This window comes from Vulpes vulpes, chromosome 7 (assembly GCF_048418805.1).
Source record: "Vulpes vulpes isolate BD-2025 chromosome 7, VulVul3, whole genome shotgun sequence".
Classification (NCBI taxonomy): domain Eukaryota; kingdom Metazoa; phylum Chordata; class Mammalia; order Carnivora; family Canidae; genus Vulpes; species Vulpes vulpes.
This window is the reverse complement of record NC_132786.1, coordinates 41,166,318-41,182,403: the sequence shown is the minus strand read 5'-3', so window position 1 is coordinate 41,182,403 and position 16,086 is coordinate 41,166,318. Positions and strand designations below refer to the sequence as shown.

Genomic DNA, 16,086 nt, shown 5'->3' with positions numbered 1-16,086 from the left:
ATAGAGACTTGTGAGTTGGCTGCACCTTGGTGGTTCACCCCAACCCAGAATCTGGTTTCCTCCTCTGGAGTCCAAATACTTGATTTTGTCCAAATATCTACTGAGTGCCAGTCTCTTAGAGCTTCCAAATGATGGCCCATCTCATGGAAAGAATGCAAGTGGGGAATGAAGAAGACAGTAGTACTTACTGAGCACTAATCTTTATTTATGTTACTTCATTTACCCTCAACAATCTTAAAATAAGAATTGAGCTTCAGAGAAGATGATTAATTTACCTAAGTTCACACAGGTGGGGAGTGGTAATTTACTGAAAGTCAGACAGAAGGTAAGATTTACTTCCACATCTGTCAGACTTCAAAGCTTGTGCTCATTCCACTCTATTATAACCCTCCCCAAGATGCCAATTGTCCATTCACAATGGAATAAGCGCCATTTCCAGAACCAGAACCTACTTTTCTGACTGTCAAGAATTTTTTTCCTGATAATAAGGTACTCTGAATATTAAGTTACTAATTGTGTTTGAATTAATGTGTAAATAAGGCAATATTGAGAATATTTTCGGATATTTCATCTTTGCCATCGAGAAGCTTAAGAAACATAAAAACCAGAACCACTTCACTACTTTTAATTGAACCTCCAACACTGTTTTTACAGTATTTTTTGGTGTTCCTGGACCTTTTACCATGGTTCAATGCAGCTATTCAAAAATTTTACTATTCTTCCCAAACCCTGCCCAGCCCTTACACCTATCTCTTAGCAAACATCTTTGTGTTCTTCTTCACAGAGAAAATAAACAAATGACAGGGATTTTGCAGCCTCACAACTGCAAATATCTGTAGGTATTCTTTTTCTTCTCTGTTTTCCTATGACCTCCTTCATGAGCCAAGCTTCTCTTCACCAAGTATATATTCCGTGATTTAATTCTTGTCTATTGCTCCATCATCTCTCTGCAACTCACCTCCTATCTGAAATATCCAGTAGTAACTCCTCAGTCTTCAGCTGTAGCATTTGATGCAATTGAGTATCCTCTCCTCCCTGGACTTCACAATTCCGTTGGCTTCTGGCTCCTCCCTTTCCTTTTCTTCCATATCCTCATCAGTTACTTTTCATACACTTCAGTGATTCCTCTTCCTATTTTTGACCCTTAAATCTTATCTCTAGAATTTAGACTCATTTCTCTCTACGTCTGATAGAATATTCTCCCTGGAAATTACCATGAATTCCATGACTTCCTGCTTATTGAGGGTCACCAGTGAGACCTTTTTTTCTATCCCCAGATCTGTATATCCAATGAATCACTAGCTACCCACTTGTTTATGTCACAAATGTACTGTGCCTGCGTCTCTACTATAACACATCATATTATGTTCCCTCCCATAGGGGGAACTACCCTAAGATTTTTATATTCCCACCCCTGGCACAGTTGAAGCATGGGGTAACAGTGATAAATAGAGCCTAGTAAGGAGATGATGCAGAAGATGAATTACACAAAGCAAAGAGTAGTCACAGGAAAATTATTAGATGGCAGTTGTAATGATAATTTAGGGCTGATTAATCACTTAATTTGGGTATGATAGCAGTGGAAAAAGAAAAGAAGGAATGGATGTGACAGATTCTGAGAGAGCTTGCATGTTATTTCTCATAATGAAGAGAGAGGAAACAATAATATAAAGATTTGTACTAAACTACATATTTGTGACCTTCCTTAAATCACTTATGTGGTTGTATTTTATGCCCCCAGCAGAACATCTCAGTAGCTACTTAAGGAGTTTGAACTCTGGGATCTGAAAAATCTGACTTTTAATGTAAGCCCTACTGCATAATGTGAATTTGGTTAAATTACTTGCCTTAACCCTTAACCACCTCATCTGTCAAGTAGTGATGATAATACCTTCCACATAGGGTTGGTGAATATTGAAGCACGTAATTGCTGTGTAGTATTGTCTTTGAAAGGTAGGGACACAATAAATGATAGATTTTTAAAAATATTTCTTAATTTGCCTCAGAAATATTTTATTGTTAGAAAGGCAGAAGATTACCCTGTTAATCACCTACTCAAAGTATAAACAGGAAGGCAAAAAGAATGCTGGTATACATGTCAAATATAAATGGCTTATAAATTACTTGCTACTTATGACTATCAATCTCATGTTGATTCAATTTGAAATTTTGCTTCCAATTAGGATGACTTTATTTTTCATGCTTAATTGCTCTGGCTAGAACTTCCAGTTCTGTGTTGAGAAGGATTGATGGGAGTGGACATCCTGGTCATGTTCCTGATTTTAAAGGAAAAGATTTTATTTTTTCATCATTGAATATGATGTCAGCTGTGGCTTTGTCATACATGGCACTTATTATATTGAGATATATTTCTTCTATACACAATTTGTGGAGAGCTTTTATTATGAGAAGTTTTGGAATTTTGTCAAATACTTTTTTCATAATATATTGAGATGATTATATTTTTATCCTTGATTCTGTTAATGTGATGCATCTCATTCATTGACTTATATGTGTTAAACATGTTTGCATCTCATTTGATTATAGTGTAACATGCTTTTAATGTACTGTTAAATTCTGTTTGCTAGAATTCTGTTGAGAACTTTTTCATCTATATCAAGGATATTGGCCTGTAGTTTTGTTTTTTTGTTTTTGTTGTAGTGTCCGCATCTGGCTGTATATTAGTGTTATGCTGGGCTTGTAAACGGAGTTTGAGAGTATTCCGTTCTGTTCAGTTTTTTGGAAGAATTTGAGAAGGATTGGCATAATTCTTCTTTAAATGTTTGGTAGAATTCATCAGTGAAACTATCTGCTCTTGGCCTTTCCATTGTTGGAAGATTTTTTTTTAATTAAGATTTTTATTTATTTATGAGAGACAGAGAGAGAGAGAGAGAGAGAGGCAGAGACACAGGCAGAGGGAGAAGCAGGCTCCATGAAGAAAGCTTGATGTGGGACTCGATCCTGGGTCTCCAGGATTACACCCTGGGCCGAAGGCAGACTCTAAACCACTGAGCCATCCAGGCGTCCTGGAAGATTTTTTTATTACAACTTTAATCTCCTTAGTTATTGGTCTGTCGAGATTTTCTATTTCTTCATGATTTAGTCTTGCTTTTTCTTTTTTCTTTTACTTTCAGCTTTACTAAGATATAATTGATAAATAAAATTATAAGGTAAAGTACACATTGTAGTGATTTGATATATGTATACATTTGAAAAGATTCCCATCAATTAGTTAATGAGCACATCCATTGCCTCACATATTTATCTTTTGGGGAGTTTTTTGGTGAGAAGAAAACTTTAGTTCTATTCTCTTAGCAAATTTCTTTTTTTAAAGATTTTATTCATTTATTCATGAGAGACACAGAGAGAGAAGCAGAGACATAGGCACAGGAAGCAGCAGGCTCCCTCCAGGGAGCCTAATGTGGGACTCGATTACAGGACCCCAGGATCACACCCTGAGCCAAAGGCAGATGCTCAAACTTTGAACCACATAGGTGGCTGCAAATTTCTCTTTTTAAAGCTTTTATTTATTTATCTCTTCTAGAGAGAGATGGGGGTGGAGGAGCAGAGAGAGAGGAGAGAGATATTCTCAAGCAGACTCTTCACTGATTGTAGGGCCCAGCGTGGGGCTTGGTCTTACGACCCTGAGATCATGACCTGAGCTGAAATCAAAAGTCAGACGTTTAACCCACCGAGACCCCCAGGTGCCCTCTCGTAGCAAATTTTAATTACTATTTTTAATGTAGTCTTATCAACTGTAGTCACCATATTTAATACTAGATCCTCAGACCTGATTCATCTTATAGCTAAAAATTTGTACCCTTTTGCTAACTCCTCTCTATTTCCTCCTTGGATCCTTTCAATGGTACTGGTGATTTATAATTTCATAGCAAAAACTATAAAACTACTTTCATTGTGAAAAAGAGATATTGATACTTTTGAGTCTAGCTATTCTTTCTTTTTTTTTAAGATTTTATTTATTTATTCATGAGAGACACAGAGAGAGGCAGAGGGAGAAGCACGCTCCATGCAAGGAGACCGATGTGGGACTTGATCCCAGGACCATGGGATCATGCCCTGAGTTGAAGGCAGATGCCCAACCGCTGAGCCACCCAGGCATCCCTATTCTTTCTTTAAACAATATTTTATAAGCATGTTTTACATGCCAGGCACTATTCTAAGATCTGGGGGTATATCAGTAAATAAGATAGATGAAGTCCCTCCTCTTGTGATACATAGATTCTAATAGAGGGAAACAGATAAGATTAGAAAAAAGAGATGAGTGGAAGATGAATGGTTAGATGGATGGTCAGATGGACAGAGGAATGGATGGATGGGTGGATGGAAGGATGGATGGATGGATAGATAAATAGGATGATAGGTGGATATAATTGATATGTGATAGATAAACAAGGCATTATGAAATAGAGAATTATATGCTGTGGAGTTTGAAGGGAGGAAACTCCTTTAGCTTGAAATGTCAATGAATATTCATGCGGAAACCTGGTTTGACAAGAGGGGACCAGCAAAGGGAAATTCTGAGGCAAGAGACAAGAAAGACATAGTTCCTGCCATAGAAACCAGTTTGATGTTTTAGAACTGAAAAACAACTGTATGGCTGAAGCACACCAAGAAACAAGAGAACGGTAGAACATAAGGCCAGAGGGCAGAGATGTAGTGTAGATGATATTCAACTATGTGGGCATGAGAAGGTTGACATGTGGAGAGTAAGCACAGAGATATTTAACGCATAATTTTCTCAGGTTAAACTGTAGAGTGATACGTGCCTCTGCTGCCTCTCTTTGGGATTCCCTCCTCCCCAACTTTCCTCTATGCTCTCAGGCTACCTTATAACACCAACAGAACATTTGATGGATTAAATGCACTGCCTTTGGAGAGATTACCAAGTAATTGCATTCACTCAGCAGATATGTCTTATATACATACTGTGTACTAATTTTAAGAAGACATAATGATATTAATAATAATGTTTATGGTAATGGCTAACATTTAATGAAAATTATTAAGTACAGTTTCCATGTACTTTGCATATATCTTGCTTACTCCTAGAAACTCTGAGTGCATGCTATTATTATACCCATTTCCTTTTTCAAATTTGAGTATAGTTGATACTATACTGATACAATATTGATACACAATGTTATGTTAGTTTGGGGTGTACAACTTAGTGATTTGACAAGTTTATTTATTACGTTATGTTCACCACAAGCAGAGCTACCATCTGTCTCATTACATTGCTACTACAGTCTCACTGATTGTGTTCCTTATGCTCTGCTTCTTATTCTCGTGACTTACTCATTCTATTACTTGTTCCTGTATCTGCTTCTCCCCTTTATCCATTTTATTCAACTCCCCACCCATTTTCCCTCTAGCGACTATCAGTTTGTTTTCTGTATTTGTAGTTCTGATTCTACTTTTTGTTTACTCACTTTTTTATTCCATTTATGAGTGGAATCATATGGTGTTTGTCTTTCTCGGTCTGACTTATTTCACTTAGCATAATACCCTCTAGGTCCATCTATTTTATTCAAATGGCATGATTTCATCCTTTTTAATGGCCATGTACTATTCCGTTAGACATGTACTCACATTTATATATATAAATAAATGTGTATTTAATATATAAATTAGATATAATTATATAAAATAGTTTTATATAATTATATAAATTAGATATAAATTAAAATTATATAAATAAAAATATATTTATTTATATATAAATATAAATCACTTCCTTATCCGTCCATCTATTGATAGACACCTAGGTTGCTTCCATGTCTCAGCTATTATAAATAATACTGCAATTTACATAGAGGTGCACACATCTTTTTGAGTTACTGTTTTCATTTTCCCTGGATGAATATTGAATTACTATTATTATTACTATTATTATTATTATATGATATTTTTATTTTACATTTTTTGAGGAACCTCCATACTCTTTTCCACAGTGGTTGCACCAGTTTGCACTCCCACTAACAATGCACAAGTGTTCCTTTTTTTCCACTTATTTGTACCAACACTTCTTGTTCCTTGTCTTCTTGATTTTAGCTATTCTAATATGTATTGGGTGATATCTCATTGTGGGTTTGATTTACATTTCCCTGATAGTGATGTTTAACATCTTTTCACATATCTATTGACCATATGTACGTCTTTGGAAAAATATCCATTTAAGTCCTGTGCTCATTTTAATGAGCACAAAAATTTTTTCGGTATTGAGTTGTGTAAGTTTTTTATATATTTTGGATGTTATTGGATATGTCATTTGCAAATATCTTCTCCCATTCAGTCAGTTGTGTTTTTGTTTTGTTGATGATTTCTTTTCTGTGCAAAAGCTTTTTATTCTGATGTAGTCCCAATAGTGTATTTTTGTTTTTGTTTACCTTACCTTACTAGACATATCTAGAAAAATGTTGCTATAGCTGATGTCAGAGAAATTACTATGTTTCATCTTTTCTAGGATTTTTATGATTTCAGGTATCACTTTAGGTCTTTAGTCCATTTTGAGTTTATTTTTGCATATGGTGTTAGATAGTGGTCCAGTTTCATTCTTTTACAGGTAGCTGTCAGTTTTCCTAGCACCATTTGTTAGAAACACTGTCTTATCCCCGTCGTATATGCTTTCCTTCTTTTTCATAGATTAGTTGACCATTTAAATGTGGCTTTATTTCTGGGCTCTCTATTCATTCTGTTGCTCTATATGTCTATTTTGTGCCAGTACCATGCTATTTTGATTACTATAGCTTTGTAGTGTAACTTGAAATCTGGGGTTGTAATGCCTCCAGTTTTGTTCTTCTTTCTCAGGATTGCTTTGACTCTTTGGAGTCTTATGTGTCTCCTTACAAATTTTAATATTCTTGGATTTAAATATCTATTTCCCTCCTAGGTTAAGTAAGTATTATTTTTTCAGATAAGTTTTCTACACCTTTTTCTCTGTCTTCTTCAGGGATCCCTATAATGCAAATGTTTATTCACTTGATGTTGTCCAAGAGATCTCTTAATCTATCCTCATTGCTTAATTTTTTTTTCTCTTTTTGATGATGAGCTTGTGTGCTTTCCATTATGCTTTCTTCCAGATCACTTATATGTTCTGCATCCTCTCATTTAATGTTGATTCCCTCTAGTGTGCTTTTTATTTCAGTTATGGTATTTTTCAATTCTGCGTGATTCATTTAAATATTTTCTATTTCTTCATTGAAAATATCACCAAGCCTTTCCATTCTTCTCTCTGCCCCTGTGTATATGACTATGATCATTGCTTTAAATTCTTTATCAAATACATTGCTTATCTGTTTCATTTAGTTCTTTTTCTGAGATTTTTTTCTTGTTCTTTCTCTTGGAGCACATTCCTCTGTCTCCCCATTTTGCTTGACTTCCTGTATTTTTTTCTATATATTAGGTGAAATAGTTACTTTTCCTAAAGTTGTAGGAGTGGTTTTGTGTATGTTGTCCCCTATGTGACTGTGTGTGCTGTGACTTTTGCTGGCTGGACAGAACTATGGCTATATATGCTAGTTATTTTTTTAAACCATGGCATTTACAGAAAGAATAAAGAAAAATAATAATAAAAGAAAAAAGAACATAATGAAATAAAAGAAGAAAGAAAAGGAAAAAAGAAAAAGGAAGAAAAGAGAACAAGAAAAAATAAAACAATAAAATTAAAACAAGACAAATCTTAAAAAGTAAAAAATAATAATAATTTAAAAATTTTTAAAAATAAGATAAGACACAAAAATCATGGCTTGTTTTCTGTGCCCCAGTCACAGGATGACTGGTGTGAGCTAGTGGACCTTGGATTCACTGAGATCACAAGCTCCCTATGATGACAAGACCCTTCAGTTATGTCATCAGGACCTGCCTGATGTGGCATCAGGACACTCCATTTATGGTTTCTGAAATTTCTCATGGCAGCCAAATCCTGCTTTCACCTGGAACTTTAAGGTTGAGGGGGAGAGAGCATTCCCACAGCTCTTCAGTCCTTTTTTTAAAAAAAAAATTTTTTTTTATTTATTTATGATAGTCACAGAGAGAGAGAGAGAGAGGCAGAGACACAGGCGGAGGGAGAAGCAGGCTCCATGCACCGGGAGCCTGACGTGGGATTCAATCCCGGGTCTCCAGGATCATGCCCTGGGCCAAAGGCAGGCGCCAAACCGCTGCGCCACCCAGGGATCCCCCTCTTCAGTCCTTTTAAACTCCAGCTTCTCTTTTCAGTGCACCAGCATGACTCTGGCTGGTGTGGGCTTGCAGACCCTGCACTCACTGGAGTTATAAACTCATAGAGATGACTGGACCCACCCATTTTGGTGTCTGGATCCTGCTGCAGTCTAGGCTTTTAAGGTGGGGTGGGACTATAAACCAGGATGTTCTTCAGTTCCTCTGACCTGGAGAGCTTTCTCGCAGCTTCTCCCCAGCTTGGCAGAGCTCTAGTGTAGTCTCTTTTCTGTGCTAGTTGCTCTTTTAAACCATGTGTTTGGGTTTTTTTTTTTTTTCCCTGTGCTAAAAGAGAAAGGGATCTGTTCCTGATCCCTCAACACTATCCCTCCTCTCTCCATTTGTAGTTGTTTATTACAAAATCCATGGTTGTGGGTGACGAGTCAGTGTCAGTTGTCAGCAACTCTTTAGCATGTCAGTGTGTGTTGGGAGTAGGAAGAGTTGAAAAGATGCTGGTAGCAGGGGGAAAGGCCTTCAGAGAGCATGGACATGCCTTTCATATCAATATATTTTTTAATAGGATCTGGAGTCAGGATCTGAGAGTGGAGCAGATACCATTTCAATAAATCAGACACAAATAAATCTGTCTTCTAACACCGAATCTACTGACCTATCATCGTCCACCCCAGTGGCCAGTTCTGGAACCAAACCCAAGTCTACGGTAAGTTATAAGTGCTACCAGTCAATTTTAACATGAAATGCTGATGATGGTAAGGGTTGATACCTCATGCATTCAATATAGAAGAAATACTCTTTGAGTCTTAGTTGCAGTGACATGATAGCATTTAACTAAGTACAATCCAACATATGTTGTTTGTTTGCTTTATAAGCAATTACACAAGTACTTCACTAAAACAGATCATGTTTCTAGAATTATGCAATTTTATGTTATCAAATTTTGCTGCTGTGTATTCTCATCTTTAAAGAACCAAGAACAAAAAATCTGGAGATGGTTCTTCTTGAATTATTAGCCTGACCAAACTACTTACCAGTCAGAAAATTGCCTCTCTAAGACTAGACATAGAGAGAGAAAGAGATAAAATCACACACATCATAAATGTTATGTGGATATTAAATGACATAGCTCATGTAAACTACTTAGTGAAATGCTTGGCACAGAATAAATACTGAATAAATATAAGTTACTATCTTTATCATGATGATGCTTCATCAACTTTACAGTGCTACCAAAACAAATAAAAGGAGAATTTTCACATATAGTAATATAGCATAGTGAATTGTAAATAAAAGACATTTTCCTTTAAGTAAAAAGTTGAACTACTACAGGAAAGCAGTATTTGACTGTAAAAGGTAACATTTATAGAGGAAGTAATTACAACTTCAAATATCTGAAGTCCCAGCTGCTCCAAAATAACCTTTCCTAGTTTAGTGAAAATCATAGTGGCATATTATTTTTTTAAATGCCCATGTTAGTTTAACACAGAGAAACAAGTTTGGATTGCTTGTTTGCCTGACTTTAAAATAAAAGGCAAATCTGAAATAAGACTCAAAAGAGAATACTCTGAATTTAAAACGTGGTAGATATGTTCAATTGCAAGAATATCTAGAGCATTTTTAATAGAATAAATATCTATTGAACACCTACTACACACCTACTACATGCCATGCATTCTGCTAGATAAAAGAATGGGAGTGGAGTAAAATGTATTTTCTTTCTTTAAACATTTCACAATCTAGCAAAGGGGTGTAGGTGAGTAAACAGGGAAATGCAGTATCATACTATATAGTAGAGCTGTGTAGATTGGAAATGGCAAGAACCACTGACAGACTACATATAATGCTGTTCTAGGTACAATGAAAACATAGGGTCAAAAATAATATGTGTCAACAGGTAGACTGCAATGAAGTGGTGCTCTTCTTTTCCAAAATGGGTTAAAAAAAAGGTTAAAATGTAAAATTAAGGTATGAAACCAAATGATTTCACTTTACCACATTCTTGTTGAAGTAAAAGGTAAAAGTCAACAGTTTTAACTTGAAGGTTTAGGAACCATTGGAGCATTGGCTTTCTGAACATTGAGACAAGGTATGGGGCTGATACATAAGAGAGAAGTAGAAAGGAAGGTGATTCCCTTTTTAAATGTATTCATGCTTATATACACTTTTTAAAATACCTGCTATTATCCTGAAGTGCAGTTATTTTCTCTCTGATATTTATTCCACATTCATCTTTTACTTTAGAATAATTGCCATTGGTATCTTCTTTTTCTCCCTTGAAACATACATATTTTAATATGTGGCCACCTTATAATTTGTAGCAATTTATATTACTTTGTGTGTAGTTACATCATTTTTCTTCAATAACTTCATGTTTATAAATGTGCCCATGTTTATAAATGTGTTTCCATTGAGATATGTCTCTATATTTTTATGATAACCATCTACAGTAAAGTTTTAAAATGAGAAACATAAAACCATCAGCTTTGGGGGGACTTTAATCCTTTAAAATACTTAAAGATGGGTCTGTTTTCAAATTTTCATGTTTGCCATATCAATTGACCAAACTATTCACCTCACAGATAAAATTAAGAAATACTCAATTTGGGGCACTTGTGTTATTCAGTGGGTTAAGAAAAGGAAAAAGTGGCACACATAGAATTTTTAAAGAAAGTTTAAGGGGCACCTGCGTGACTCAATCATTAAGGATCTAGTTTTGGTTCAGATCATGATCTCAAGGTCCTGGGATCGATCCCCACGTCAGGCTCCCTGCTCAACCAAGAGTCTGAATCTTCCTGTCCCTCTGCCCCTTCCCCCACTGGTTCTGTCTCTGTCTCTCTCTCTTCTGAAATAAATACAATCTTTAAAAAAAAAATACCTAGGTGAGAGCACTGGGTGTCATTCTGTATGTTGGCAAATTGAACACCGATAAAAAATAAATTTATTTTAAAAAATACCTAGGTCAATTATTGAACAGAAACATACTTTTTCATGCCCCTAAAGCAAATATTCACTGAAAAGCTGTCAACTTCAGGTAAAATTGTGTCTATCTATCCAGCTGTTCAGGTGTGACTTGTCACCTAGGCACTGTCACAGTTTTGTAGTGATGCCATCACTCCTTAGTCAGTGAGCACTGAGAATCATTATGCAGTGGATTGAGCCTCCAAACACAATATTCCACTTCAAGACAACCAAAAACTGCTTAACCCATCTTGACCAATACCACAGGCAGTTAGAGAACTGTACATGGAACTCTGTCCAGCTACTGAACTATAATTTAGTAAAATTCTCCAGTAGACCATGAGAAGGACCCAGAAAGAAACACTCCACTGTCAAAGACAACTGACTTTTAGGAAATTTCTTGAAGAAAATGGCCAATAAAGAAAATAGCTTGAAAAGCACACTTTTGTTTCAGGGGAAGAGTTGTTTCAATGTGTGTATATATCTAATTTTGTTGTTATTGGTGTTGATTCTTTTGAATATTGTTCCTTTTTTACTACAGTTTGAAAATAGTTTAGCTATGGATCAATTCTATGTTTTCAGTTGTTTCTGGGTGGAATATTAGAATGAAGAATTTTACCTATTTTATGAGAGAGTAAACATATACTTCCCCCCCTCAATCTGGAGCTTGGGAAATAGATAATGTGTAATGTCAGTCTGGCTACTTTGTGAAAAGAGAGAAAACACGAGTATCCTACAGAACCATTCTTTTCACCAGGAAGTAAAATTTCAATTTTAATATTAAGTAGAAACATTAAATTCTAAAAACACCTACTTCTAACATTCACTCATAGCAAACTAACCTTCTGCTCCATAATGTCATATTTTTACAAAATGTTTACTTTTATTTCAGAATTATTTAATGTTACATTTGATTTGCTGCTGCGAAATCTATTTATAATGGTGACTAACTACCACAAATATTTGGCTTTCCTTTTGTATGAAGTCCTCTGGGTTTCTAAGTGCCTATTTTTTAAATAATATTTCTTATTTTTATATGTATTATTAGAACAGTACCAATGAGTAATCTTCAGATTTTTCACAAAGACTATGTATATATCATGCCAAAAAGTAAGCATTAAAGTAGATTTCTGGGATGTATTTTACACGAAAAATGAAGAAGTTGAAAGGTAGGATACCCCCTACCAAAAAAAACACATTAGAAAAAAGGAGGTCTAGTGCTTAATATCCCAAAAATCAATGATTTCTCTCCCAAAATCTTTGTTTTGTCCCTTTGAAACACTTTCACAAACAACTCGTGATCAGTCATATTATTTTTATACCAAGTGCTCTGACTCACTATAGAATGGTATACTGGCATCCTTCTGGCCATGGCATCAGTTGCTTGAGCTGTTCCTCTCTGCATGAATATAGGGTTGTTACACGAAAGATTTCGAAGCTGGACATTAAACCTCAGGGTTTTGTTGTTTTCCCTGAAGATACTTATAAATATAGGTGCTCACTAAATTACTATTAATCATACATTTATGAAGAGAGAAACCACGCTCCAGGTAACAAAGGAAATAACACATCCCATTTATAGAATAAGTACTGGAGGAACAGGGACAGTCTAGCATTCTGTAGAATAACCGAGAGCATCACTAAGAGTAATGCAAGGATATGTTTTCAATTTAGTATAAATTCCCCTTCCCTCTTTGTCCCAGAAACTCTTTTAGTTGCCCTGTGATAGAATTCTAATAACAGTGATGAAACCCTCAATCATTTGGGCATGTTGGAACCACAGCTAGACAGAGCAGCTTTGAGTATGTCTTAAACTATCTAAAGGAATTTTGGAACATATTAGCATTCATATAAGAATGTATTACATACTGGAAAATAACCCTTTTATTGAAGACATAAAAAACTGCAGAAATTATTAACCTTCATTACTGTAATTGCTACAGAGTAAAAAGACAGATACATCTTATTTTAGCTTAAGGTGGCAACAGTAGGTCTAATTCCAGAGATTGAATACACCCCTCATCTTTTCATCATTAATACCAAAATAGTGATGGGACAGATGAAGGAAAACAGCTGCTGGAGGGATGGGAGTTTAGGGTAGGCAGGATGACGCCCAGCCAGACTCTGCCAACCCCTTTAGAGAGCAGTTCAGAATAAATCTTGCCTCCAGTCTGCCACGGTGTGAGGAAAATAGAGCTCAGGAGTATGCCCTGACTACAGTTCAGGATCGTTTCTCGATGACTTTTTAAAAGACTCCAATACTACAATCAGCCTAAAAGTCCAGCTGCTTTTACTGACAGTTCTAAAACTTGCATGGTCAGTCTATTCTATTGTTGAAGAGGACAGTCTCTCAAGATGACCCCCAACACAACTGTTTATGCTATAGTCAGTTTAATGAGGCATTCACATACAATCTATTATTTTCCTTCCCTCTGCATGATAGAAGCAAAATAGTAATTTTCTGTTTTGGCATTCGCTTGTCAATAGCATTGATTTCCCTAAAGGTGTAAATGTTTTGGGGTGCAGGGAAATGGAGGGTGATGGCACTACATAAGAATTTTGACTCATTATTTTTAATGAACATTATTTAAGTTCAAATCATTACAAAAACAGAATCTCACTTTCCCTTTTTCACCCAATGAGATATGGTCTAATCTACATTGTTCTTAAAATTATCAGTTGATATTTTGGCCACTGCCACTGTGCATGTGAGAACCATAAATTGTCATTCATAGTATTTCTATGGATCTATATTTCTCTATGGTAAAAGCAGAGACAGAGAATGAACAGGAATATGAACTTTAAGAAAGACTCACAAGTTTTATCCAGGTAATAATTATGGAGAAAAGTATTTTTGCTTATGTAATAATAATAATATCAAATACAAAAGGGACATGTATGGAATGCACTCTATGGGCAGATATATTATGTACTAGCAGGGCATATAGTTCATTGAATCCTCAGGACAGCCTTTTAGGTAGATGCTATGATTTCCTAGAGTTCATAGATGAGGAAACTGATATTTATAATGGCTAATCTGAGTTGCCTATGACCTCACTGCTAGGAAGGAATGGGGCCAGGATGGCACCCAGATCTTCTGTGCTCCTAAACACTGCTTTAGGCAGAGATGCACCTGCCAACCACCTGGCTTCAGAATCAACATAACTGGTTTGAGAGGTTATTATGTCGGAAACAAATTGTCACTGATGTTTGAATTATTAGAGTGCACAAGAACAGTTTCATTGCACAATAAAGAGCTAGTTCATCAGAGCATGGCATAGGTCATATTCTTCTAACATCATTTTCTAAATCATCTATCTACCATAGATTTTTTTACAGGTGTTTGTATGTTTAGATACATACAGATGATATGCATACATATATGTGTATACATATATCAGAAGATATATACATATATTTGTGTGTATGTATATATGTGTATATATAGATGTACATTCCCTGGTGTTATTTTCCAAAATGTGTGTTGAATAATTCTTACCTATATGGTTCAATTTTTAATAAAACCAAGTTAGTAATTATTAAGTTTTTATATAGTCATGAAATTATTATCCAGTATAAGTTTATATAATGTCTTTATTAATTTTGTATAAGACTCTTTCTCAGGATAAACACAGAAACTACAGAGGCAGATTTATTCATTGTTACCAGGTGTGGGGTGTGGTAATGTCCGTATCTACAATAGGAGATTTAAGGTGGGAAAGGTTTGAAAAAGAGTTTCTAAAGAGAAGCTCATAAGGTAGCAGACAGAGGTTAATGGACACCTTTGACAACCAATAATCAACTTAATTATTGTTTCTGTTGGGCAGCCCAGGTGGCTCAGCGGTTTAGCACTGCCTTCAGCCCAGGGTGTGATCCTGGAGACCCGGGATCAAGTCCCACATCTGGCTCCCTGCATGGAGCCTGCTTCTTCCTCTACCTGTATCTCTGCCTTTCTCTATCTCTCTCTGTGTGTGTCTCTCATGAATAAATAAATAAAATCTTAAAAAAATTATTGCTTCTGTAAAAAGAGGACTTCCACGTAAGCCTGCTTAAAAACAAAAAATATAAAGCTCATTAAATACTGTTTTGATGGAGAGTAATTTATTAAAGATGTCGAGGACAATCTGATTGGGAATATGATATTAATTTATGATGAATTATCCACACAAGATTAAAAACAAAATTCTTAGCACAGAATTTAAGGATGAGTTTAAGAGGTTACCTAAAGTCCTTGAAGTTGTATTTTAAATTGTATATGCACACCAGCATTGACACATAGAAAGACTGTCAATATCTGCATCAGATTCTCAAAGACTCTCCAAACCCCCCATAAAGAAATGCTCTTTTGAGTTTTGATGATTCAGTCAGTTATCCGTGAAGAAACCTGATGAGCATGAGAGAACCTTTGTTACAAATAATACACTTCAGCCACATTGACTGGAATTATTTCTTTCAGCTTTATTTCCTAGTGGAGAGTTCCACAGAAGCGTTTTTCCAATAAACTAGGCTATGCTTTATAGATATGTGAAAAGCAATTCAACACCATTGGCATTTGTCTCAATTATACAGAATTTCAATAAAATTAAAAATGATCCAAGAAAGAAAAAATCATCAAAGTTTTCCTGTAATAGTTTCAGTGCAAATCAGGTTTCATATCCAAATGCAATCACATATCTTATACATATGATCATGAAGCTAACCTCGTTATGCCTGTGATACAGTAAACGGCAGGCATTAAAATTGAAAACAAGAATATAGATTCTGGAGTCCAAATAACATCATTTAAAAACCCAGTTCCTGCATAGAATTTTAGCACTGTCTATATTTTGTTTTACCAGGGTACTATATACTATATTTTTATATTATATACTATATTTTTGTTTAAATGGTTATCAAACCGTTATTTTCAACACAGCTGGTATTTTTCCCTAATCT

At 35.4% G+C, this 16,086-nt stretch overlaps 1 protein-coding gene across 16 annotated transcripts in view; it reads left to right on the top strand.

The window, feature by feature from the left end:
• DLC1 (DLC1 Rho GTPase activating protein) overlaps nt 1-16,086 on the top strand; it is a 488,697-nt gene that overhangs the window by 189,647 nt on the left and 282,964 nt on the right. For all 16 annotated transcript variants that reach the window (XM_072763589.1, XM_072763592.1, XM_072763595.1 and 13 more), the window contains one exon: nt 8,756-8,896. In XM_072763589.1, the coding sequence (XP_072619690.1) occupies nt 8,756-8,896 (141 nt within the window). The remainder of the gene's footprint in view (nt 1-8,755; nt 8,897-16,086) is intronic.